This window comes from Haliotis rufescens, unplaced genomic scaffold, assembly GCF_023055435.1.
Source record: "Haliotis rufescens isolate VD_foot unplaced genomic scaffold, xgHalRufe1.0.p SCAF_3, whole genome shotgun sequence".
Classification (NCBI taxonomy): Eukaryota; Metazoa; Mollusca; class Gastropoda; order Lepetellida; family Haliotidae; genus Haliotis; species Haliotis rufescens.
This window is the reverse complement of record NW_025964001.1, coordinates 37,432,387-37,458,332: the sequence shown is the minus strand read 5'-3', so window position 1 is coordinate 37,458,332 and position 25,946 is coordinate 37,432,387. Positions and strand designations below refer to the sequence as shown.

The window sequence follows — 25,946 nt, the reverse complement described above, 5'->3', positions numbered from 1 at the left end:
CATTGTATCCATGTGGGGAATCGAACTCGGGTCTTCGGCGTGACGAGCGAACGCTTTAATCACTAGGCTATCCCACTGCCCCAGGCATGTCTAGATAAACCGACAGTACATTTCTACGGACGCCAGTCCTCATAGGGTAAGGGCGGTCGGGCAGCCTAGTGGTTAAAGCGTTCGCTCGTCACGCCGAAGACCCGGGTTCGATTCCCGACATGGGTACAATGTGTGAAGCCCATTTGGGGTGTCCCCCGCCGTGATATTGCTGGATTATTGCTAAAAGCGGCGTAAAACCATACTCACTCACTAACTCATAGGGTAAGGTGAAATGTCGCGTTCAAGATTATTGCACTTCTATACAGACGTGCATGCACGTGTGTGATTGTACTAGTCCCGACTAATGACGATCTTATAATGCTAGCCCACCATGCCACAGTTTAACATGAATACCTCACTCAGCCATAGTATACTGACTCCGAGCATACAAGTCCTTGTTTAAGCCCCTTAAATCTGAGCGTCAGGCAGGGTACTATATCTTTAACGTCTTTTGGTATGACGCGACCGGGGATCGAGCCCCGAACATTCCGCTTTCCGGGCAGACATTCTACAACTAGACCAAGGAGGCTGTACTTCTTTTATAGGGACAACTGGTTCTATGATTAATATAATAAATGGATTGTGATTTGTACTAATAAACATTGCCTTAGAGACTTGTGCAAGTCTAGTGTCATATTCATTAGTCCGCTTATGATATATGTACTGTGTATATTTAGTTCCTGGCGCATACTGATCTTTTGTGATGAAAAAAATAACATATACTTCTCAGGAGAAGTTAAAGAACACACTTTTTTCATGTTATAGTTGGCATGACAGATTAGCTTTAGTAATATGAAAGAATCGTGTGGTCTTTAACTTCTTTTGAGTAGTATGTTTTACGTGTACTCGTCTGAAAACATATTTATTAATCTCATTCACACAGGCAATAATTAAAGGGGGTCGACATGCTTGCCGTAAGAGGTGACTAACGGGATCGTGTGGTCAGGCTCGCTGACTTGGTTGATGCAGTATATCGTATCCCAATGACGTACATTGATGCGCATAATGTCAATCACTGGATTGCCTGGTCATATCGTTGGAATATTGTTGAGTGCAGCGATAAACAACAAACAAACACATAAAGCGAGTCAGCATCCTTCCATAACTCGAAATAAATTGAACAATCGATCTCTCATTGATATACTATCTAATTATGTGATTGAAAAGTTACGAGTAATATTATCTCTAGCTTCGAAGTCCATGTATTTGTTTCAGTCACTGATTTCATTTCAGTAATGTAGGTCACCGGGTAAACACGACACTGGTTTTAGAGTTCGCTTCGTATCTACACCCCCACGGAGTGTAACTCACCACCGAATATGATAAACTTGCCTGGAGGGTCAGGCAGTGCCGATCTCAAGATACCAGACAACGCACCGACCAATCAGAGCTGGCGTTACAACGGCCGCTAGGCCCTCCAGAGCGTCCCTTGCAACGCGACAAGCTCATAGCATGTGTGAGGTCGACGCGAGAGAGACGTGAGACGGGCCGTCAATACTTTATCTATGGGACTGTGTATATGTACGGTTTAATGACACCGTAACACTCTTCATGTCTAGTCAATGATGTCTTTTGTGAGAAAAAGAACATTATATTCAACTGACGACACAAAATAACAACTTTGTGGATTTATCATATTTTTAGTGAAAAAATACCCAAAAAATGTTTATTATTGTGAAATACGGCAATAATGAATCACTGCTGTGCAACCCTAGCTGTGCCGTGGTCAACCTGCTTAACAGTATAAAGAAGCGCGCAGGATATGGAAACACGGGACTGATACTCGATCTATCAGACGAAACAGGTAAGGTTTTTTTACTGCACACATGCTCACATAACGCTGGTGTCACATATTTTCTTCGTGCCTCTGTTGCAGCTAAGCCGACGGATTACTATGATCCGCATGTACCAGTAAGAGTATTAGCAACCAGCGTTTTATTTGACCTGCACTTAATAAGTGCGCTTTATGCTGGTACTGGGAGTCTCTTGACTTAAGAACGAGCCCAGCTGACGTAAAGCGATCAGTCACATTTGACGTAAGTCGTCAATCAGGAGTATTGATAAATGGGTAGTTTTGATACGGGTGTTGTAGATCAGGTTAATGTCTGTTGGCCACACACGGTGATTCACTACAATAGTTGGACAACCCGTGTTTTACACGACATTATTTGGATTACCCGTATATTATAAGCTGGTCATTGGTATTAACGATTGTGATCCGTTCTCAGACGTGTTCAAGCCTAAGTTTTAAGAGTACAGTTACCTGTGTTTGGAAAGTGTGCAATAGAAATTACGTATCTATTGTATATTTAATACCAAATATTTTATGAATTTATGTAGGTATGTATACATTACTGCCTTGTATTACATAATTGTGAAATTATATAACCACATACGTTTGATCAACATATATGTTTTTATCATGTTTACCAGAATAAGTACTTAACACTTTGACAATAATACTCTTTTTAATCATTACCTTTCTGAACCGTTAGCCAAACATAATACAAATTACATTTCTTTCTCGGTGTGTAAACATCACTGTTTACTGTTAGTTTCTACAGTATCCGACAAACAATTGTTAAAATCTATGCTGAGTGGACCCAACCATGGAGAATTCACTACCGTTGCTCGCTCATCCGAGTCCCGCGTCACCCACCGCCTGGCTCTGCTTGTTCCTTATTAACTCTGAGGTCATCAAAGAGGCATAGATCACACACTTGATCATCTCTCGCTGTGCTGTATGGGGTGTAGACGCGCTGTCAGTGTGTGGACTTGCTGTCACCTCTGTATGTCAGCGCGATATATTTCCATTGACAAAGGAAGCGTCTTCTGAAATATCAATATAAATATATATTGGCTGCATAAATTATACATGTTTTCATTTTAAGTTCCTGTATTGATTTAACGCAGAGCAAAGTATGTGTTCGGTTATTAAAATATAACTACTGAGGGAAATTATCGCTGTTAGATCGATATTAGAGTATTGCGTTTCACTCTACTTTTTAATAAGTAATGTTGCGCGTATGAACACGGTGGGTTTCCCAGTAGTAGACTGTTCAACAGTGGAGTGCACAACGGTGATAAAATATACTACTTTAAAAAAGTTAAGGAGCACTCGATTCTTTCATATTACTACCGTTAATCTGTCATGCCATATAATAACTATGACTGCCATGACAGATTAACTTTCGTCATATGAAAGAATCGGGTGGTACTTTACTTTTGAGTAGTTTACAACATAGGATATATAATATATAAAAAAGCGGGAAAAGGAACAAACAAGACATATACACAGCAAACGAACCATTTACTTTAATTTATATGAAAGGAAAACACTGAGTATCAATGTCTCACACCAAGGAAACATTGGGTATTAATATCTCACACCAAGGAAACATCGAGTATCAATATCTCACAAAAAGGAAACATTGCGTATCGACGTCTCACGCTAAGGAAATGATGAGTATTAATGTCTCACACCAAGGAAACATTGGGTATCAATGTCTCACACCAAGTGAGTAAGTGAGTTTGGTTTTACGCCGCTTTTAGCAATATTCCAGCAATATCACGGCGGGGGACACCACAAATGGGCTTCACACATTGTACCCATGTCGGGATTCGAACCCGGGTCTTCGGCGTGACGAGCAAACGCTTTAACCACTAGGCTACCCGACCGCCCCTCTCACACCAAGGAAACATTGAGTATCAATGTCTCACACCAAGGAAACATTGGGTATCAATGTCTCACACCAAGGAAACATTGAGTATCAATATCTCACACCAAGGACACAATGAGTATCAATATCTCATACCAAGGAAACATTGAGTATCAATATCTCTCACCAAGGAAACATTGAGTATCAATATCTCTCACCAAGGAAACATTGAGTATCAATATCTCACACCAAGGAAACATTGGGTATCAATGTCTCACACCAAGGAAACATTGAGTATCAATGTCTCACACCAAGGAAACATTGGGTATCAATGTCTCACACCAAGGAAACATTGGGTATCAATGTATCACACCAAGGACACAATGAGTATCAATGTCTCACACCAAGGACACAATGAGTATCAATATCTCATACCAAGGAAACATTGAGTATCAATATCTCTCACCAAGGAAACATTGAGTATCAATATCTCACACCAAGGAAAGATTGAGTATCAATATCTCACACCAAGGAAACATTGAGTATCAATGTCTCTCACCAAGGAAAGATTGAGTACATTTGAAACACAAAGGCAACACTGATAACCTTCTGGAAGTATCCCACTTACTCAAATAAGAACACTCAGCAGTACATATCTCAGTTACTCCTAGGAGACATTGCGGTGTTTGTCTCAGTCCCAGGGAATGAGGTGTGCCCATCCACCGACTGCTGTCGCGCACGCCATTCGCTGATCCCAGAGTACTGGCGAAAAGACGTAACTAAGAAGACGTAAACAGATAAGTTATATAACCCATATTATATTGTCGTCAAAACACACCACTGATAGTCCATTGTATTGTGTACGTTTTTAATTTTTCGTTCAAAAAATTTGGAGATTTGCATTTGTATATATTTTTACATACTATAGAGGCTACTCAACATAAAAACCAATGTTTCCAATTTTTGGGGTCCATAGTTTGCGAATAAATGACGCTCAAACTTGACCACTTGATGCCAGGGTAAATGACAGCAATAATGACTAGTTGTAGGTAAATATTATGAAAATGAGTTATCTCCCCTTGTGACATTGACCTTTCAAGTCAACATGGCTGAGACAACTCTGACAAGAAGAGTTTTTCCATCATCAAGGAAGGCTTATCATCAACCAAGACCCGCTGAAATTCATCTAAATAGGTAAGTGAATATTTATAGAATATTATGACGCTTGCTATCTATGTTGGTTCATTGATAATTATTGAGAAATTGAATGGCAATGATTTCTTCATAATAACATGACTGACAACATAGGCTTGATCTGTTTCATTAAAAGTATATTGCAACCATTTGCTACATGTTAAACTTAACTAGAATGCTCCTAGCTTATATTCAGTTTCAGGAAATTTCAATTTTAGTGTTAACTATCCTATTTAGCTCAAGTTATGCTACATAAAAGTTATATGCTGTCTGATACCTTGGGGCCCGTTTAGGGATTCAGTATAATTATTTTTGTTAAATATTGCAATTATTCTTGTTTCTTAAATTTTTCATAGATAATTTATATACTTTTACGTAGTATGCCAATCTTTTAAATGTACAGGTAATTATTTTATATGCTTGCATTAAAAACAATTTTCAATACATCCTTAAAAGGGCCCCACTGCAATGGTCTGTGCATGTCACATATTGTTGTGTCCAGACAACTAATTACTTTTGCTTGCAGACCTCAGATGATACGTTTAATATTTTGGTAATTTCACTTGCAAAATAAAACCCATAAGATATTGTAGTATACATGAAACATTTTTAGTAATGTTTTCCTAACAACTATGAATAATAGCAAATTCTAGTATGAAGACTTGAAATAAATCTTTTTACTAAATTACTAAAGAGCACAAACACTTTTTAAAAATATTTCTGGACATATATTTTTAATAAAGTATGTTTGATTATAAAAACAAACAAAAAATACTATTTCTATTTTCTTCTATTTTTACTTTATGATCTGTATTGTTTGTTTCAGAAACATTTCAACCTAAATGATGATACCATTACCACAGCTTGGGCAAGTGAGTCAGCAGATATCAACATCAGTCACTACAGATTGGAATCTTTGTATTCTGTGCCAAAAGAATGCCCATCATTGATCATCCATACTAGTATCGCAACCAAGATTGTATTCTTACGACCGCTTACTCCATGTTTTGTTTGAACGAGCGAATGTCCATGATGGTGAATATACTGGTATATGGCGAAGACTTGAAGGCTGTGACAGAGAAACTTTATCATCTCACAGTGCTGCCTGGCATCGGACTTGCTACTCCAATGCTACCAACAGCGATCAAATACAGCGAGCACGAGACAGGACACAGAAAGGAATACTTGATGATTCCACACCTTCAAAAAAGAGAGGCCGTAAAAGGAAAGGAACAGATCTCCATGAGGAAACATCCGCACCATTTACACGGTCGTCTTCAATGCCATTGGTCAAGGACTTGTGCTTCTTTTGCCAGGAAGAGGACAGACAGCCACTTTTTAATGTAAGGACCTTAAATGCTGGGGAAGATTTAAGATATGCCGTTGAAATTTCAAACAATCCTGACTTAAAGACCAGACTTTATTCATCAATCTCTCCAAGTGATGCCCATTCCATTGATGTAAGATACCACAAAAACTGCTGGACTACAAATGTATTTCATGTTTTGCGCCAGGAAGCCAACAAAGAAAACAAGCAATCTGAATCTGGACATCAAAGTGCCTGTTTAACCGAACTTATTAATCTGGTATGTAGACAGACAGACAACAAGGCCTATCTGTCAATGGGAGATATTGAAGTTACATATATCAACATGCTGGGAGGTAAAGACTGCTTGTCTGACCATGTACCTACTTATTCCAGGCAGTGGCTGAAAGATATGATACTTACAGAATTACCATCCGTCAGATCTGTTCTGCAAAAAGACCGAAGAAAACCGGCTGTTCTCTACTCCCCTGAAGCCTGCGAGAAAGAGATGGTGCATGCTGCAATTGAAAACGACCAGGGCATGGACAACATGAAGGTTATGTACAAGTCAGCACAGCTTGTACGAAAGAGTATAGAAGCCTTTGACAGAGATGACAAAATCAACAATCCCCTATCTGTTACAAGTAACATTAATGACGTCCCAATCGAGTTGTACACTCTGATACGCTGGATGATGGTGGGAACTGTTGAAAACCTTCAGAATGAAGCAAAAGCCAGCGTTGTTGACAGAACAGTACTGACTGTATGCCAGAACATAATGTACGGTTTCAAGTCAAGAAGACAAGTTAAATATACACAGAAAAGAGAATGTGAAACATTAAGATCTCACAATGGAAGAGAAAATCCTCAAATAATAGGATTAGGCCTTACAGTCCACCATGACACAAGAAACAAGATGATCATGGATCTACTCAGTGCACATAACTATTGCATTCCAAACAGACGTTCTCTAATGTTGGAAACAGCTCTGGCCAATGCAGTTGTGAAGAACACCAGACAGTTCCAAGGGTTATATGTTCCACCATTTCTGAGGAAAGGTTCCTTTGTCTTTTTTGCTGTTGACAACACAGACTTTGATGAGGACACTCATGATGGCAAAGGCACCACACATGGGACTATTACTGCTCTATATCAGAGCACTGGAGCAACTGGACAGCAGATATCACCACCCCTTGAGATCACTGAAGCAAACAGTCTCTCTGTGGCTCCCTACCATACCAAGATGCTTCACTGTGAAAAACCAAATCCAAGAAACCATCCACATTCAAAAGACAAAGAATTTATAACCAACAAAGCAGGTATTGGAAAGTCCTATCACTTGACACTTTGGCTGGGTTGTTGCTTCCATGATAGCCAGAACAGATGATGAGAAAGAAGCTAGCATGATTCCTGGATGGGCTGGCTATATGTCTTTGTTGTCAGAGAGACAATCAACAACTAGAGTTGGTGCCCTACCACTCCTTCCAGAAGTCGCACATGAATGGTCTACTCTGCTCACTGTCATATTGCAAGCTAAGAAGTTGAAAGAACTAGCAGTTGGAAATGAACATCCTACAGTCATCACATTTAACATGGCCCTTTATGAGAAGGTAATTAAACTCCTAGATGCTAAGCCTGAAGTGAAAGAAAACATTGTGCCACGACTGGGAGAACTGCATGTTGTCATGGCTGCGCTGAGAGCTTTAGGCACGTCAATAGAAAACTCTGGCATTGATGGTGCATGGATGGAAGCTGATGTCTTTGGACCCACAACAACAAGACAGGTTCTTACATGTACGCATTACACGGGCTCATATGTATACCTACATGGCACTCTATGAATTAGCATTGCAAGAGTTCTTCAAGGAATATCCTCAACTTCAAGAAGTTTGTGTGGAAACAGCAGCTGAAATCGAAAGAGCATGACTGATAAATCATCAAAGGCTGAAATTGTCAAAGATGAACATTCTAATCTGATTGGTCAAATTCAGAATGAAGAAGTCATGGAATCATTTCTGAAATGGGAGACTGAGAAATCAAAGAATGCTATGTTCAAATCACTGATGAATTATCTACATCGAGTTGAGACAATTCTGTTCTTCATAGCAGCTTCTCGCAATGCGGATCTGAAGCTTCATCTTGAGGCTGGAGAAGAACTGAGCGGATTATTCTTTGCTATGGACCGACTCAAGTACAAACGACTGTGGCCCCGATATATTGCTGACATGCATGCCCTGAAGATCGACTTCCCCGAGACTTGGAAGGAGTTTGAAGCTGGAAACATATCAGTTACAAAGAATGACATTCCATTTACATCCATAGGAGCTGATCATGCATGTGAACATCTGAACAGATTAATGCAAGTTCACTCAGGCTTGATTGGTATCTCAAACAATTCCAATGCCAGGCAGCGTTTCTTTTTCTCCAGAACTCTCTCATCTTGCTAGTGAGTACAAAAGTCAGTTTCATCGAGAGGCCAAAGATATGGAAGAACATCATGACCTTTCACCAGGAGTCATTTGTCGGGATCACACTGCAGTTGACAAGATCAAATCTGCTGTTCTGGATCATGGTAATCCATTTGCTTTTGAAGGTGACAAGATCTTTAACTCAATGACGCACGCCTATGTCCCTGAAGAGTTTGTGTCTCAGATCCTACACATTGATGAAACAGGAAAGAAGCTCTATGAAGAGTACGTGTCTCAACGAATCAACGGGCCAGTGAGTCTTTGGGCACGAATGAAGAGGGAAAACAACAAGATGTACATGTCAGGATGCCAAAAGCAAACAGTTCGTCTCCGAGATAAGAATGTGGATCTCAGAGAAACAAAAGATTTGTATGGAAGGCTGATGGTTCTTGCCAGATCAAGTAGAGACATTGACTTGAAACAGGCAATTGGTAACTTTGAGTTCACGCTGACTCCAAGGTCACTGTTTTCACCAAGTGGATTGCTGTTACCATGCACTGACAAGTCCAAGTTGATCAGCAGTCTTACAAAGTTTGTAAATGAAGAAGCAATGAACTATGAAGCAAGTCAAGCACATCATGTTAAATCATTTTCTGTCTCATGACCAAACAAAAGCTGATCTGACAGACTACCTGGCAGAAAAGACACTGGAGTATAATGCTGATTCGTCTCAAACCTTTATTGCATCTGCATCCGGCTGTACCAGGAGCAACAGAGACTTGGAGTTTGAAGCTAACAATCATCAAGAAGCTGACATACTCATGATATATCTTGCTATTTCAGCTTCACAGCGCAATCCAAGGAACTCGCAGTTGACAATCTTCTCTCCTGACACTGATGTCCTTGTTTTGACCATTGCAAATTATAGCAGTCTCCTGGAAAACACCACACTCTCAATGGCCTCAAATGTTCTTCCAATAAAGCCTCTTTGGACAGCCCTAGGTGTGAAGAAATCATCAGCTTTGCCAGCCTTCCATGCCTTCACAGGAGCTGACAATACAGGCAGATTTTCCCGAGTAGGAAAAGCAACATGGTTTCAGAAATACTTGAAAACGGATGATGATATTGTTAATGCTTTCCTTGTGCTGACTACAAGTGATGAACTCTGTGACCAAATAATTTCAACATTGGCCAGATTTGTATGCAGTGTTTACTGTCCAAAAGTCCTCTCTGTGACAGATATTCCAGAGCTCAGATGGTATCTCTTCTGCAAACATATGGCAGAGAGTGACAAGCTACCACCAACACTGGGTGCTCTAAAGCAGCACATTCTGAGGGTTCATATTCAAGCTTATGTGTGGGGTCAAGCCAATATCGCCCATCAGATCCAATTAGATCCACTTTTACATGGATTCCATAAGGACAAAGATAACCGGATCCAACCAACAACAATGGATGTTCTCCCAGCCCCCAAAGCTATTGAGATGGTGAGGTGTCAGTGTAGGAAAGACTGTTTGACCCAAAGATGTACATGTCGATCATACAACTTGTCATGTACAGAACTCTGCCTCTGCACCTCAGTGTGTGAGAACGACGATGACACAAATATGTCAACTAATGATGGTGATGACAGCAATGACATGTTTGATGACTCTCTGTGAATATGATATCAAGACACATATCAAAAATTGTGACTTTATTATTCAAGACTTCAAGGGACCTATTTTGGTGTAAAGTGACTATGACAATTCTATGTGACATTTTGAAAATTTAAATGCCAAGGCATTGATACAGATGGCTCTTATGTTGCTGAGTTGCTGGAGAAACATATAACCATAGGTAATTATTGGATAAATGACAGTTTTTAAGGGGTCATATGATAATTAAGGTACAATATATTCTTTAACAATTTTACTTTGTGAAAGACAGTTGTAACGTATAGGATTCTATCCACACTGCTGATAATATATTGCAAAATCCAACTAAGATATTAGAAAAGTTGAGGTAGTTTTTTGTTAAGAATGTGAAATCATTACCTTAAGCATGTCTAAATTACATATGAGTAAGCATAATATCACATATAAACAATTAAATGACAAAATAAACACCTCGGAAGCCTTAGACTTGACAAATATGGGCAAAAATGGCCGCCATCTTGAAATCCAAGATGGCCGCCAAATGAATGATGGGAAAATTTGGAAACATTGGTTTTCTTCATCTGTACATTGAAAGCTTTCAGAATATGTATAGTTTTGCTAATCTCCAATTTTTTTCAACAAAAGTACATAAGGAACTGGACTATGACGGAGAGAGTGAGTATTCCAGTTATATCACGGCGTGTCAGCTTAACGTGGGAGGAAAGCCCGAATTAATGCAGGTCTTATCAACAGGTAATAAACTATGTAAACATAGTTTTAAAATGTAACCCCACCCGTGAAGATCCGGGATAGAATAGGTCTTCAGCAACCCATGCTTGTCGTAAGAGGCGACTAACGGGTTCTGGTGGTCAGGATCTCTGACTTGGTTGATGCATTTCATCGATCCCAATTGCATAGATCGATGCTCATGATGTCAATCACTGGATTGACTGTTTATTTACAGACCGCCTTCATATAGCTGGAATATTGATGAGTGCGGCGTTAAACAACAAACAAACAAAAAGTAACCTTTAAAACATTACATCAACAATGCGAACAAGAGGCCCCCCAATGGCAACTGAAGCGAATTTGTTGAAACCTCGACATAGCAATACCTGTCAATAGTTTAACTGAGCGGTACATGTTAACACACAACTGTGTGACATGCAGGTGACGACAGATCTATACCTTGAGTGTATATCAAAGAACCAACATCTACCCCATGTAGAATTCCAATCTCTCACCACAATCCACTTCCAACTTTAACTCCATTGAAACATTTTGTTTTATCAAAGACAAGTTTCTTATCAGTACGTCTTCAAACACACATATGACATATGAATAGGGGAATAGCATTGCCTTGGCCGTGTCACCGGTCTATCCATCAGACTTGAATGATATAATGCCTGTTTGTTGAATATGTCACTGGGGCTTCGAGTCACATAAAGAAACCAATATCGCTTCAGTACCCAGCACAATATACCATCGACAATCTCGGAACAAATCAGGGACTTACTTAATCGATAGTATTGATCGATATTGATCTACATTGAGTTCCATTGACCTACATATTATTCAGGAGCCAAAGCTGGTCATTCTGTGGCCATTACCATCTTGTCAAATATATAAATAATTTACTGATTTAGTATGGAGAGGATTGAAGGGTTCGATAGAATTATTGAATGTAGGATTGAGGTACAGAATGCACATGTAAACTGTCAATTTAAGCTCAGCGTTATAAGTGTCTTTGTCAACGATAGCCAAATCTGAAGGAAGAGGACATCAAAATGTGTTTGTTTTGTTTGTTTGTTGTTTAATGCCGCACTCAACAACATTCCAGCTATATGACGGTGGTCTGTATATAATCGAGTCTGGACCGGATAATCCATTCATTGATGTCATGAGATTCGATCTAAGCAATTGGGATACGATGACATGCATCATCCAAGTCAGCGAGCCTGACCACGCGATCCCGTTAGTTGCCTCTAACAAGCGACCCGTGAAGATCCGGTGTAGAACCCATGCTTGTCGAAACAACAACAACAACTTTTACATGCCCAGTCGCCTCTTAGACCCCCATTTCACTACAACCACGAATATCTCGAATCACCCCGAATAGGAAATGTTTCAAGTTCGTAGATAAATCTCAATCATTACTTGAAGTTCTTAAATGAATCTTATTTGATCCCCAAACATTCGTACACTTCGCGGGAGTTCGTCGAATCGACGAGAAAGTTTTTGTTTGTCAAAATTTAGAATAAGAATAATAAGACGTTAGTAAGAACAACATTCGGCATATTCGTAACTTAGTCGTAGGTGATTCTTACAATTCGTGCATGATCCGTGCATGAATCTTGTAATTCGTACATGTTTCTTAACCCATTCCTGGCATTCTTGATATGTTTCAACCCGATTAGCCACATTGGGTATCAATGTCTCACACCAAGGAGACATTGAGTATCAATAGCTCACACCAAGGAAACAGTGAGTATCAATATCTCACACCAAGGAAACATTTCGAAAGTTTTCGATTCGGGGTGATTCGGGGTATTCGTGGTTGTAGTGAAAGGGGGCATTACGACAAGCATGGGATGCTGAGGACCAGCTGTAACCCTCACTTCACGGGGAACACCTAAATGAATGTTGTGTTACAACACAGGCAATATTATTCCAGTTGTAACACGTCATTCTGTATGTAATAGAGTCAAGACAATACGAACCAGTGATTGATATCATGAGCATTGCTGATGACGATGATGATGACGCTGGCGATAATAAAGATGATGATGATATTATTATTACATCTAGTAGTAGCTGTGTTATTGCCATGAGAGGTGTATACGTTAATGCATTTGTTTACTTTGGATCTAAGTGATATTTGACTGAATCTTCGGCATTAGTGTCTGAATATGCAGCATTATAAACCCAGCCATCAACAGATTGCGGAATTTGCATCGGCGACCCACACTTATCAAGGGGTTGTACATCGATGGACAAGTTGCATCATCTATCCCAGCATCGGAATTGGCATTAACCTACACTGATTTTCATGTGTTTCCAAACACTACGATAATAAAAAGAACATGAATAATACTAGCATGACAATATTACCCGAAATAAAGACGATAACCTATGGTTGTTATGGTAACGACACACACAAGCTTTAAACATTCTTTCCATATTTCAGATAGCACATGACTATCCAGTGTCCGGTTACCCTTGTGTCCAAGTTATATACGTAATTAATAATTGGTGCACAAGGTGTATGTACTGTCCACTAGGGATATCAACAACACTGCATGTAAAGACTGTACAGTTGTTGATCCCAAAGTTGAATAACAACCCGGTCACTAACGGGATACGATCTCAGCACCTGGCGGGGGCCCGGGTGGCCAAGTCGTCTAAGGCGCTGCAATTCGCTGTTCAGAGTTGCGTCCCTTGTGCACGCCAGAAACCTATGATTGTGGGTTCGAATCCCGGTTCGCCCCGATTATGTTTCTAGGTTTGTCAGCACCATACCCAAGCTCGTGGGTTTCACCGAAGTGGTAACCGTCTGAGACCTGCATCATTTCGGGCTTTCCTTCCACATTAAGCTGACACGCCGTGATATAACTGGAATACTGTTAAAAGTGGCGTTAAACCCAACTCACTCACTCACTCAGCGCCTGGCGCTTGCTAGCCTGGCTGTCTGGACCGCTTGTCCACCTCGCCTTCAAATATACAGTGCTAGTATGTAAATGTATGCTTCATCTGGAGCATGTACCTATCCTCCATTATGGTATGCCTCTCGACTCTCTCACACCATTTATTTCAGTAGTTTCGTAATGTTTTATTAAGTGAATCATATCAATCATTATATGAGCAACAAATCAAAGGTACAAATCAAATAAAAGGAATGCTAAAGTATTAATTACAAACAAAACACCACTTTATTATCATTTTGGTATTATTTATTGACAGTTTTGTTTTGAGTTTGTTTATATGTTTGGCATGTGTTCGGACACGAAGTTACTTAAATACTACAGTAAACTACGGTTATAACGAACTCGAAGGGACCACTAATTTTAGTTCGTTATAACCGTAGTTCGTTATAAGCATATATACAGCATTTATACAACAAATGGTCGTGACTGAAACATATGTTCGTTATATCGGTCAGTTCGTTATATGCTTGTTCGTTATAACCGTAGTTTACTGTATGTGTGTGATCCAGCAGAATGTTTGGCACCTCACGATTCGCAGGACACTGCTTTAGGTGTTTACTGTTGCAATGCGAATAACATCTGTCACCAAATAGGATATTGAATTAATACCAGCCGACCACTCACAATTGCAAACATATGCCACGTTCCTCTACAGGATATTGTTTCACGAAACTGTCGCAGCACTACGACAGTCGTAGCGCTTCGTGAAACTGGTCCCGATATTTGAGACTTACTAACACACTAAAACAAACTTGATAGAATGCAGCACTGTACGTAAGTGACAAGCCAATAGATACGTCTCCGGACAAAAGCCAATAGATACGTTTCCTTACAAAAACCACTAGATACGCCTGTACAAAAGCCAATAGATACGTTTCCTTACAAAACCACTACATACGCCTCCGTACAAAAGCCAATAGATACGTTTCCGTACAAAAGCTAAAAGATACGCCCCCGTACAAAAGCAAATAGATACGTCTCCGTACAAAGGCCAATAGATACGCCTCCGTACAAAAGCCAATAGATACGCCTCCGTACAAAAGCCAATAGATACGCCCCCGTACAAAAGCCAATAGATACGTCTCCGTACAAAAGCTAATAGATACGCCTCCGTACAAAAGCTAAAAGATACGCCCCCGTACAAAAAGCAAATAGATACGTTTCCGTACAAAAGCAAATTAATACGTTTCCGTACAAAAGCCAGTAGACACGTCTCCGTACAAAATTCAATAGATACGCCTCCATGCAAAAGCCAATAGATACGTTTCCGTACAAAAACATATAGATACGCCCCCGTACAAAAGCCAATAGATACGTTTCCGTACAAAAGCCGATAGATAAGTCACCGTACAAAAGCGGCATGGATGCGCCCGCGTATTCAGGCCGACATGTTGAAAATATGGAGGTAAGGTTAAACTAATGGAGGTTCAGACTAATAAGTGTCTCCGTACCGTGTCTGGAATACTGTATAATCGTATACGCATGACAATACCGAATGGAGTGAATTGAAGGTGTTAAACGACCCTAACGTTAAATTTGAATCAAGGGTCGCTATATCAGATCAGTGTATGCCGGTGAAGACGATATTTAACCAAACGAGTCGATTCTTTCCTTCATTCCGATGTTCGCCCCCTTCATTACTTCCCAACGAGGGGCACGGGTGGCCCAGTCGTCTAAGGCGCCGCGATTCGCTGTGTAGAGTTCCGTCCCTTGGGCACGCCAGAAACCTATGATTGTGGGTTCGAATCCCGGTTCGCCCCGATTATGTTTCTAGGTTTGTCAGCACCATACCCGTGCTCGTGGGTTTCACCGAAGTGGTAAACGTCTGAGACCTGCATCACTTCGGGCTTTCCTCCCACATTAAGCTGACACGACGTAATTTAACTGGAATACTGTTAAAAGCGGCGTAAAACCCAACTCACTCACTACTTCCCAACGATTCTCTATGTGGTGTTGTCTCCTCTATGCTCCGTTGATCATACAGTGTCGCTAGAAGCAGATATACCAGATACACGAAGACACGACCCGCGCCATCAATACAACCGGTGATCCCACGCAGCTAACCTTACAGGTTACACGTCAAAGTACCCGGATGTCGGTATATCTCGGAATGGTGTGTGACCAGTTCCCAGATGTTTCGAATAGGTAATACGACATCGGGCAAAAACCATAAAGTGTGCACTTGACGTATACAATACTTCCAATTCGTGTGATTTATGGCATGTACTTCCAACAATTATTGGCACAATAAATCACGACGTGCTTACTGCTGCCGTTACACGTTCATTCTCTGCTGAAGGTTCCGAATGACCTATCGGAGATGTATGGCTGCCATCTGCTTACAAACGAAACGAATTAACTTGTTTGTTTTTCTTCCGCTTATTGAATTCTTGACGATACATGCTTTTTGAACGATCTGATGTGTATTGTGACATTTGTAAGGCCACGGAGAGTATTTAACAACCGCACGTCATATCTAGTCACACAAGTGCCACACACTTTTAGGAGACGTCAACCATGTACTATCTAGAACAGTCTGACGTAATACTTTTACATCAGGTGCACTTATCTGACGTCAACTGAATATTTTGTTGGTAACAATCGTACACCATACCAATGAGACACACCTGTGAAGAACCGGGTTAGAAATGGTCATCAGTAACCCATGCTTGTCGTAAGAGGATCGGATGGTCAGTCTCGCAGTCTCGGTTCATGCATGTCATCGTATTCCAAGTGCGTAGATCGATGCTCATGATGTCAATCACTAGACTGATCTCTATCATATAGCTGTTGATGAGTGCGCCGTTAAACTTGGTTGGTTGGTTTGTTGTTTAACGCCGCACTCAGCAATATTCCAGCTATATGACGGCGGTCTGTAAATAATCGAGTCTGGACCAGACAATCCAGTGATTAATATCATGAGCATAGATCCACGGAATTGGGATCGATGACATGCATCAACCAAGTCAGTGAGCCTGACCACCCGATCCCGTTAGTCGCCTTTTACGACAAGCATAGTCACCTTTTAGACCTATTCTACCCGGAATCCGCAAACAACAAACAAACAAAGGCATTAAGACACACCTGAATGTCAACAATTGTTTGACTCAAAAGTAAGGGATAGCAATCATGAATTCAGTCAATTGGAAACAAGTGTTTAAAGCAAGTGTTTATCCTAAAAATGCCTTGTGCAACATCTGGCATCAATAACGTCAACAACGCAGATAACAATCGGCCTGCTTGAGCAGATTGTATATATACAACTCAAAAGAAGTCAAGGAACACTCGTATGCTTGTCGTAAGAGGCGACTAACGGGATCGGGTGGTCAAGCACGCTGACTTGATCGATGCATGTCATCGTGTCCCAATTGCGTGGATCGATGCTCATGATGTCAATCACTGGATAGTCTGGTCGAGATTCGATTATTTACAGACCGCCATCATGTAGCTGGAATGTTGTTGAGTGCGGCGTTAAACAACAAACAAACAAAACAACATGACATGACAGATTAACTAAGGTCATATGAAAAGAATCGGGTGTTCTTTAATTTTTTTTGAGTAGTATACATTTGTAAGAAGAAATGGCAATTGACATATCCAGCAATGTTATTGCGTGGTCGCGTTCAGGACGCTCGTGTTTCAATGTGTCGCCTCGGCAATGACACTGTAGTGACACTGCTTGCGAAGTGTTGTTTCACTTCGACACTGCCATTGATGTGTTATCTGATTGAGGACATTGTCATCAATGTGTTGTCTCATTAAAGACTGTCGTCAATGTGTTATTTTATTTATGACACTGTGATCAATGTGCTATTTCATATACTGTTATCAATGTGTTATGTTATTAAGTGCGCTGTTATCAATATGCTAATTCATTAATGTAGCACATTGCTACCATTGTGTTATCACATGCAGCACACTGCTGCCATTGTGTTATCTCATGAAGCACACTGCTACCATTGTGTTATCACATGCAATACACTGCTACCATTGTGTTATCACATGCAGCATACTGCTGCCATTGTGTTATCTCATGTAGCACACTGCTACCATTGTGTTATCACATGCAGCACACTGCTATCATTGTGTTATCTCATGCAGCACACTGCTATCATTGTGTTATCTCATGCAGCACACTACTACCATTGTTATATATCATGTAGCACACTGATACCATTGTGTTATCTCATGTAGCACACTGCTACCATTGTGTTATCTCATGTAACATACTACTACCATTGTGTTATATCTCATGTAGCACACTGATACCATTGTGTTATCTCATGTAACACACTGATATCATTATCTCATGTAGCAAACTGCTTCTATTGTGTTATATCATGTAGTACACTGCTACCATTGAGTTATCTCATATAGCACACTGCTATCATTGTTTTATCTCATTAATGAGTGGCATAATAACATGTTATCCCAACATGGGCACTGTTATCGAGTTATCTTAAACCAATATGTTCTGAACACTATGACATTATTACCTGTTCATGAGCACGTAGCCGTCATTGTGTTACCAAAGTTAAGGCGATACGATCTAATAAGGACACCGTTATATCAAGCCACGGTTGCCAAATCCTAATGTTTGGCAAACATCGAGCATCACCAATCGATTGGTACCAAAACGTTCAAAGATTCTTCGCAATCCAATAAACACCGCCCCCCATGAGGCTTGTGCACTATCAACGTTCAAAACACTACACTCAAATCTGCCTCAGCCAGCCAACATAAACATGCAGGGTTGTATTTCACATTGCCTGTTTATGATAACACAAGGGTGCATGCTTCGACGGGACCCCGGGGGCCCGTTCCACAAAGCGATCTTAACGTTAAGACTATCGTAAGTCTGTGTAAAAGAACGGAAGTTACCATCGACTTAGCACTAAGATCGCTTTGTGGAACGAGGCACCCTTGTGGCTCAAGTGCACGTTTGCTAGTTTTCGTATATACGTGTAGATGAGTAAGTGACACCCATGAAGATCCGGGGTAGAAAAGGTCTTCAGCAACCCATGCTTGCCGTAAAAGGCGACTATGCTTGTCGTAAGAGGCGACTAACGGGATCGGATGGTCAGGCTCGCTGACTTAGTTGATGCATGCCATCGTATCCAAATTGCGTGGATCGATGCTCATGATTTCAATCACTTGATAGTCTGGTCCAGACTCGATTATTTACAGACCGCCGTCATAAAGCTGGAATATTGCTGAGTGCGGCGTTAAACAACAAACAAACAAACAAACAAAGATGAGTAAGTGAGTGGTTTTATGGTGTTCTAACCGGTATTTCACGGCATGTCAGCGGAAGTAACTATTGCCACTTTGGTGTAACACACAACAGACCTTGGACCATGAATAATCGGGGTACAACCAGCGTAACCTGGCGTGGCTAAGGGACGCAACTCTGCACAGTGAAATGCGACGCATTGGACCGACCTTGCCCTCTAATAATAAATTGATGTAAAGTTATGAAGTTGTCTTCATGATATGTTGTAAACAAAACCAAAAGGTCATGTGTTGGTTGACTGTAATTATCAGCCAGCGTACATTGAAACAGCACATGGGGAATGCGGGTTAGAATACGTCCCCAGCAACCAATGCTGGTCGTAAGAGGTGACCTAATGGATCGTGAGGGTAGGGGTTGGGGTTGGTGGGGGGTCAGACTCAGTGACTTGCGTGTCATCGTAACCAGATTTCGTGGGACGTTGCTCATAAAATCACTGATTTTTTATCTTGTTCATGTAGTCCAGTCTTGATTATTCACAGGGCGCCTTCATATGGCGTGACTTTTTCCGAGTGCGACGTTACACAACATAGGCTCCCAATGCATGTGAACTATTGCTTTTTGTCATCGATGTTTGCAATACATCCACAGCTCAATCAATTGTATATGAAGGCGATCTCGGTGTTACGACAGTCTACGCTGTAGAACACCAAACAGAATTATTCTGAAGAGTGCAGATTGAGACCTGGTTTACTCGAAGTCCTTGCCACAATCGAGATATCCATAGTTCCAAGACAAGGGCAGTTAGTTGCGCTTTAGACCACAGTGACGTTGAGTGAGTGAGTGAGGTTTTAGGTCGCTTTTAGCAATTTCACGACAGGATAAATCGGAAAAGGGTTTCACAAATTGTCGAACGCTGTAAACACTTGGCTACCACACCACCTAGTGACGGATCATAAAGTTTCTTCTTCGACTTAAACGATATATCGAGAAAATGGAGTTCGTTTCAACGAGGCTTTATTGCATATACTAGTATACACATGTCTTCATTTGAAGTACAAGTGTACTGCTGCCCCCTACTCAAGTACGCATAACCCGATGATAAACCGATTCGTTGCCCTACGTCACATAGAGATTAGCAAACCTTTGAAAGTAAATGACTTCTAAGCACTATAACTGCCATACTACCGCGTAGAAAATGTCTTGTTAATGTCGTCGCAGAAATGTTTTTGAAACCACGGGAGGTCGAAGGGACATAAATAAACACTCCCGCATATTTCGGGACAACAACAGGCTTAATAAATTGGCCATCTCACATCTGACCTTCCCTTGTGCTCTGTGAAAGTGTTTATTCATTGCCATGTCCACCTTCCTGGTCCAAACTTTAGGAGTGCTTTGTGGCGGGACACCATAGAGGAGCCTCGCCGTACACACGGGGGTCGTCACAACGCCGTGTGTTAATAATGATGTTGTTGTGCCATGGGTAACAGTAAATTTCCAACCACGGATTAAGGTGGACATGTTTAGGACCAGTGTGTACAAATAGTGAGTGAGTGAGTTGGGTTAAACGCCGCTTTTAACAGTATTCCAGTTATATTACGTCGTGTCAGCTTAATGTGGGAGGAACGCCCAAAGTGATGCAGGTCTTAGACGTTTACCACTTTGGTGAAACCCAAGAGCACGGGTATGGTGCTGACAAACCAAGAAACATAATCGGGGCGAACCGGGATTCGAACCCATGATCATATGTTTCCTGCGTGCAACAACGATTTGTGTTTGTTGTTGATTAACGCCGCACACAGCAATATTCCAGCTACTAATATATATGACGGCGGTCTATAAATAATCGAGTCTGAACCACACAATCCAGTGATTTACATCATGAGCAGCGATCTACGGGATACGACGACAGCAAGCCTGACCAACGTTAATCTCTTAAGACAAGCATGGGTTGCTGAAGAGCAATTCCAACCCGGATCTAACAACAAGAATATAGTTATTTCTCAAAGCGCCAGGAGCCGGCAGTGTTCATTTCAGTATCGATGGTAAAAGAAATGCGTGGAAGGTCAAAACAACACATGATCACATTTCCCAAGAGAGTTATCTGGGACTGTCTGGCACCTCGTATATTTACTCTGGCCTTCATTCATGAATATACTTCTTCTTCTTCTTCTGGTAAGGGGGCGGTCGGGTAGCCTAGTCGATTCCCGACATGGGTACAATGTGTGAAGCCCATTTCTGGTGTCACCCGCCGTCATATTGCTGGAATATTGCAAAAAGCGGCGTAAAACCAAAACTCACTCACTTACTCTTCTGGTAAGAATTACGACCGTATTCCCCTCCAAAGGTTATATATGTATGCATTGCCGGTCCATCCTTTCAATTATATATATTTTTGAGGGGGTAAATATTTTATTTACTGACCAATAACGATTGATGTCAGTTGATTGTTTAACGCCGCACTCAGCAATATTCCAGCTTTATGACGGCGGCCTGTAAATAATCGAGTCTGGACCAGACAATCCAATGATTGACATCATGAGCATCGATCCACGCAAATGAGATACGATGACATGCATCAACCAATTCAGCGAGCCTGACCACCCAATCCCGTTAGTCGCCTCTTACGACAAGCATAGTCGCCTTTTACGGCAAGCATGGGTTGCTGAAGACCTATTGTAACCCGGATCTTCACGGGTGGCCAATAACGAGGTCCTGTGATCATGCTCTAGATATGATAACACTAAAAACAGATAAAACGACATGGGTCTTTCACCAAAAGTTGCCTGTCAAATAATGAAGTTGAAATACGTTCCTACTGTTATTATGTTCAATAAAGTTTCTATTTCCTCGTTCCATTAAGCAAGTCTACGTGCTTCACGTGAATTAGATGAAATCGTGAGTCAATTGTTATGCCTTTCCGGCACCCCCACCGCCATATCAGCTTACACGGACCTCCTGTTGCTCGGTGTTGAAACTTGAGTTAACAGATTGACGATCTGCCATTGTTAAAATGTACCGGAGAATACCTTATCTCGCACTGTTTGGAAATAATATTGGAAATTCAAACACATCCATGTCTCCCATTTAGAGGCACTTAAGAAGCTTGAATAAAAGGTTAATGTGTTAACATAGAGCTTCCCTGAGCCAGACAGCATATTTGCCTTCACTTGAGGCAGTGTCAGGGTTCAGTGTAAGAAGCAAATATGGCTGATTGATGATCGGGTTATTGGAGACCCACTGGCGTTGTGGTTTGGGTAGAGTTCACATTCTGTGTAAGGTATTTAAACAAAATGTCTGCATGCAGCTACAAATTCACATGGTTTAACCTCAAAATTGCATCTAGACCAGATTCAGTCAAAGAAGTGTTATATCTGTATAATGATTTATCACATTACAGTGACTGTGCACTTTGGACAATTGCCAATTTTCTGGGTGGCCTGACTTTCACCAAAAAAACCAACCTAATTGATGAAGCAAATGATAAAAACATATGTGCCTGTCTTGATTTTCTTTCCGCGACTGCCAATATTCGGATCAATTATGCATAGTGTTACGCAACAGAAATGCCCTTTTCCATGAAAATCCGTACCAGGATTTATTTCCACTCCTACGGGGAAATAGCGCAAACAATCTCCTCTGATTTTACAATATCAAGGTCGATTGTATGAACGTTGTCACATTGGCGATATCTGCCGACAGTGAAGTAATTACGTAACACAACAACTCTGTGCATGCTAGACGACAAACTGGGGCTTGTTATGCAGTCGTCACGGCCATGCGATAACATGGCACATCGAGATTAACCGGCGTTGCTTGAGCATGCGACTTGTTGACTGTATTACACAATCAAGACTTAAAGCGAGGCTCACGCCTCTCTGCCACGCATTATTCTGTCAAGATCAGTTTACAGTCTAATGTTTGTCACCCAAAACACTTTGAGCCATTGGCAGGCCCTTATTTAACAGGGTACACTTTGTAATTGGACCCTGAAGATCCAGGTAGAGAAACGGTCTTCAGCAACCCATGCTTGTCGTAAGAGGCGACTAACGTGATCGGGTGGACAGGCTTGGTGACTTGGTTGATTCATGTCATCGTATCCCAATGGCCTTGATCGATGCTCATGATGTCAATCACTGGGTTGTCCAGACTAGATTGTTTACAGACCGCAGTAAAAAAAGCTTGAATGTAGCTGATTGCGGCGTAAACAAGCACACTTTGTTAAGGGCATCTATATGTACGGGATTTTTATGAAACTGGTGGTTGATGGCAACGAACAAGTCAAATCTTTAATGGATATCTTCCCATATGAACGGGGTATCAAGGAATATTGTAAACCTTATGCCTTGATGGGTATAATATAAACTGCCTTATATCTTTATCTTAGCTGTATACGCTTTAACTACTCGAAGTTAGCTAAGGATCACCAGTTTAAAAGATAATACATTTACGTCAAATTGTGTGCATCTGTTGAAATAGCCAAATACAATATTGCTTGAAGACATGTTTAATGAACAAGTCCGTGGTCATGTGCCACACAACGCCAACAACAACACGTGACCAATAATCAGTCAGATCACCAGTCAAAATGAGAGTATTGGACCAAAACTGAAACCTCAAAACACCACAAAAACAAATAAAAAAAACAACTCTCAGAAGCGCGTATGTGATCCGCGTATTGCAATCACAGCCTGGCACCGCCATCTCATGCTCCCAGTGTCTGGATTGAAGATGGGTCAACTCTTCAGCAAAGCTTTGTCGAGTTCCTCATGCTTTGGCTGATGCAAAAGAGGTCTGCAACATGACCTTGTGTTGACCCAGTTTCAAGGATGCCTATGCATCTGCTAATTCTTCGTTTGTCAAAGGACATCTTTGACCTGGAGGGGGAATAAATGCATTCAGCTGTTGCAATCTTCAATAGCAAATGTTGTGCTCTCTGATAATGATGTGCAATGATTCATACATCCGAACACAGGTTTTCAATCACTTCCACTTCCACTCTGTCCATATTCATCATGAAATCGAGGACCTATGGGGTTGCCTAATGATTGTGTACCAGGATATTTCAATCTTTATTTGTTGGATATTTTTTTTTCATATCATCAAAACTTGATGCATCTGAAAACATATTCTTTAGTTATTACCTTAAGTCTTAAAAGCAAACTTTGTGTAGTTGGTAATTTGTAAAGACAACCCACATATTTTTGCTTGTGTTCATTCCAGGCCTGGTGAAAGATCTGGATCTCCACAAGAACGAGTATGCCACCAAGTTCCTCGATTCTCACACCACCTACATCCTGGTCCAGAAGGAGGTGGTGCAGGACAACGAACTGAGCCCTGGGGACCGGTCCTCCACCCCCACCCCTACCTTCCAGTACATGCCCCTCCTGGAGGAGTATGCCAAACAGTTTCCCAACTACCATGTGCATGTCCAGGAGGTGGAGAAGAAGAAGACTCGCCGCACTGGCAGCAAGTCCCCTAGTCCTGCCGGAAGGTTGAGGTCACAGAGAACATCCAAGAGGACATCCCGAAAGAAGTGACACTGATATCTTGTTCAGTTCAATCATTCAGTTCCTTACATGGCCAATATTTACACTTTGTGTGTTTTGAATGCAAGTTGTACCTTGATTTGTAAGGAAAAGTCAGGTCTTGTTTGGTATGGCTGATAACTTCCTCGACATGAGTATATTTATTGAAATGTTATCAAACTGTGTGTCCAGATATATAAGAAGTTTAGATGTTGTGATGTATGATCTCAAGTGTCAACGAACAGTCAATCAATGAATACATCCAAAATATGCTAATGATTGTGTTAGTGTCAATGATCTTGTTGATGTTCAAGCCTATATGTTTTTTGGCTGAATAACTTTGTCCTTGTCTTGTCTGGCCTTGCCATCAGTGGTCACTTGAAATCACAGACTGTATACAGAAAGGGTACCTTATGTGCCTCTTGTCAACTATAGTATTCGCCATAACATGTGCCCTGGGTAATTAGATAATTGAAAAATATGGGAGATGGGGGGGGGGGGGGGGGGGACTTATGAAAGGAGTTAAATTTGTTGTCAGAGATTGAGCGGTAGTGATCAAACTTACCAAGTCAATGGACCTAATGATTTCAATAATAGTTACCAGGGAAATATATTCATTCCCCTTTTACAGTATTTTTGGTAAATATCCTGCAAATATACACAAAAATATACGGACCGTCATGTAACATTTTGGTCTTAGTTTGGGACGCTTAATTAATACATGAATAAAGAGTACTTCCATACTGGTCTAGAAGTTGGTCAGAGGACACTTATGGGAACAGGGCGCTTATTACAGAGAATATGGTATGTCGATATTTATTATTATTATTGCAAAAGAAAAGACCAGTGTAGGATGAACAGCAATGGCAATGGGCACTATTATTTCTGAATAATGAAAACATGTCATCTAAGATAGGTCAAAGAATTCCAGTTTCTCTCTCATGACCTTTATCAAGGTATGTTTAATATGGACATACAATGATACAGATACAGTTCAATGTTATTTTGTACATATTTGTAAAAAAGTGTAAAATGACTTATTGTTCATGTGCTATGAATTAATAAAACACCAATGTTTTACAAGTAGTGTTTTCACTTCTTTTGTGCTTATCACAATAACAAAGTATGTTTTTAAATATATAACAAAACAAATTTTCCTTTTCATCTCAATCATTGAGAAGTAAATTTAC

General features: G+C 40.8%; 1 protein-coding gene across 2 annotated transcripts; it reads left to right on the top strand.

Moving 5' to 3' along the window:
• The first annotated feature begins 1,518 nt into the window (after positions 1–1,518).
• LOC124118732 (uncharacterized protein CXorf65-like) lies at positions 1,519–25,160 on the top strand. 2 transcript variants are annotated; one of them, XM_046480980.2, is made up of 2 exons: positions 1,519–1,894; positions 24,452–25,160. In XM_046480980.2, exons 1-2 carry the CDS (start codon positions 1,753–1,755, stop codon positions 24,766–24,768), a joined length of 459 nt encoding a protein of 152 aa, XP_046336936.1. In that variant the 5' UTR covers positions 1,519–1,752; the 3' UTR covers positions 24,769–25,160. The 2 variants fall into 2 exon arrangements, with proteins under 2 accessions (XP_046336936.1, XP_048258877.1); XM_048402920.1 differs by lacking the exon at positions 1,519–1,894 and adding an exon at positions 22,347–22,503.
• The last annotated feature ends 786 nt before the right edge of the window (positions 25,161–25,946 follow it).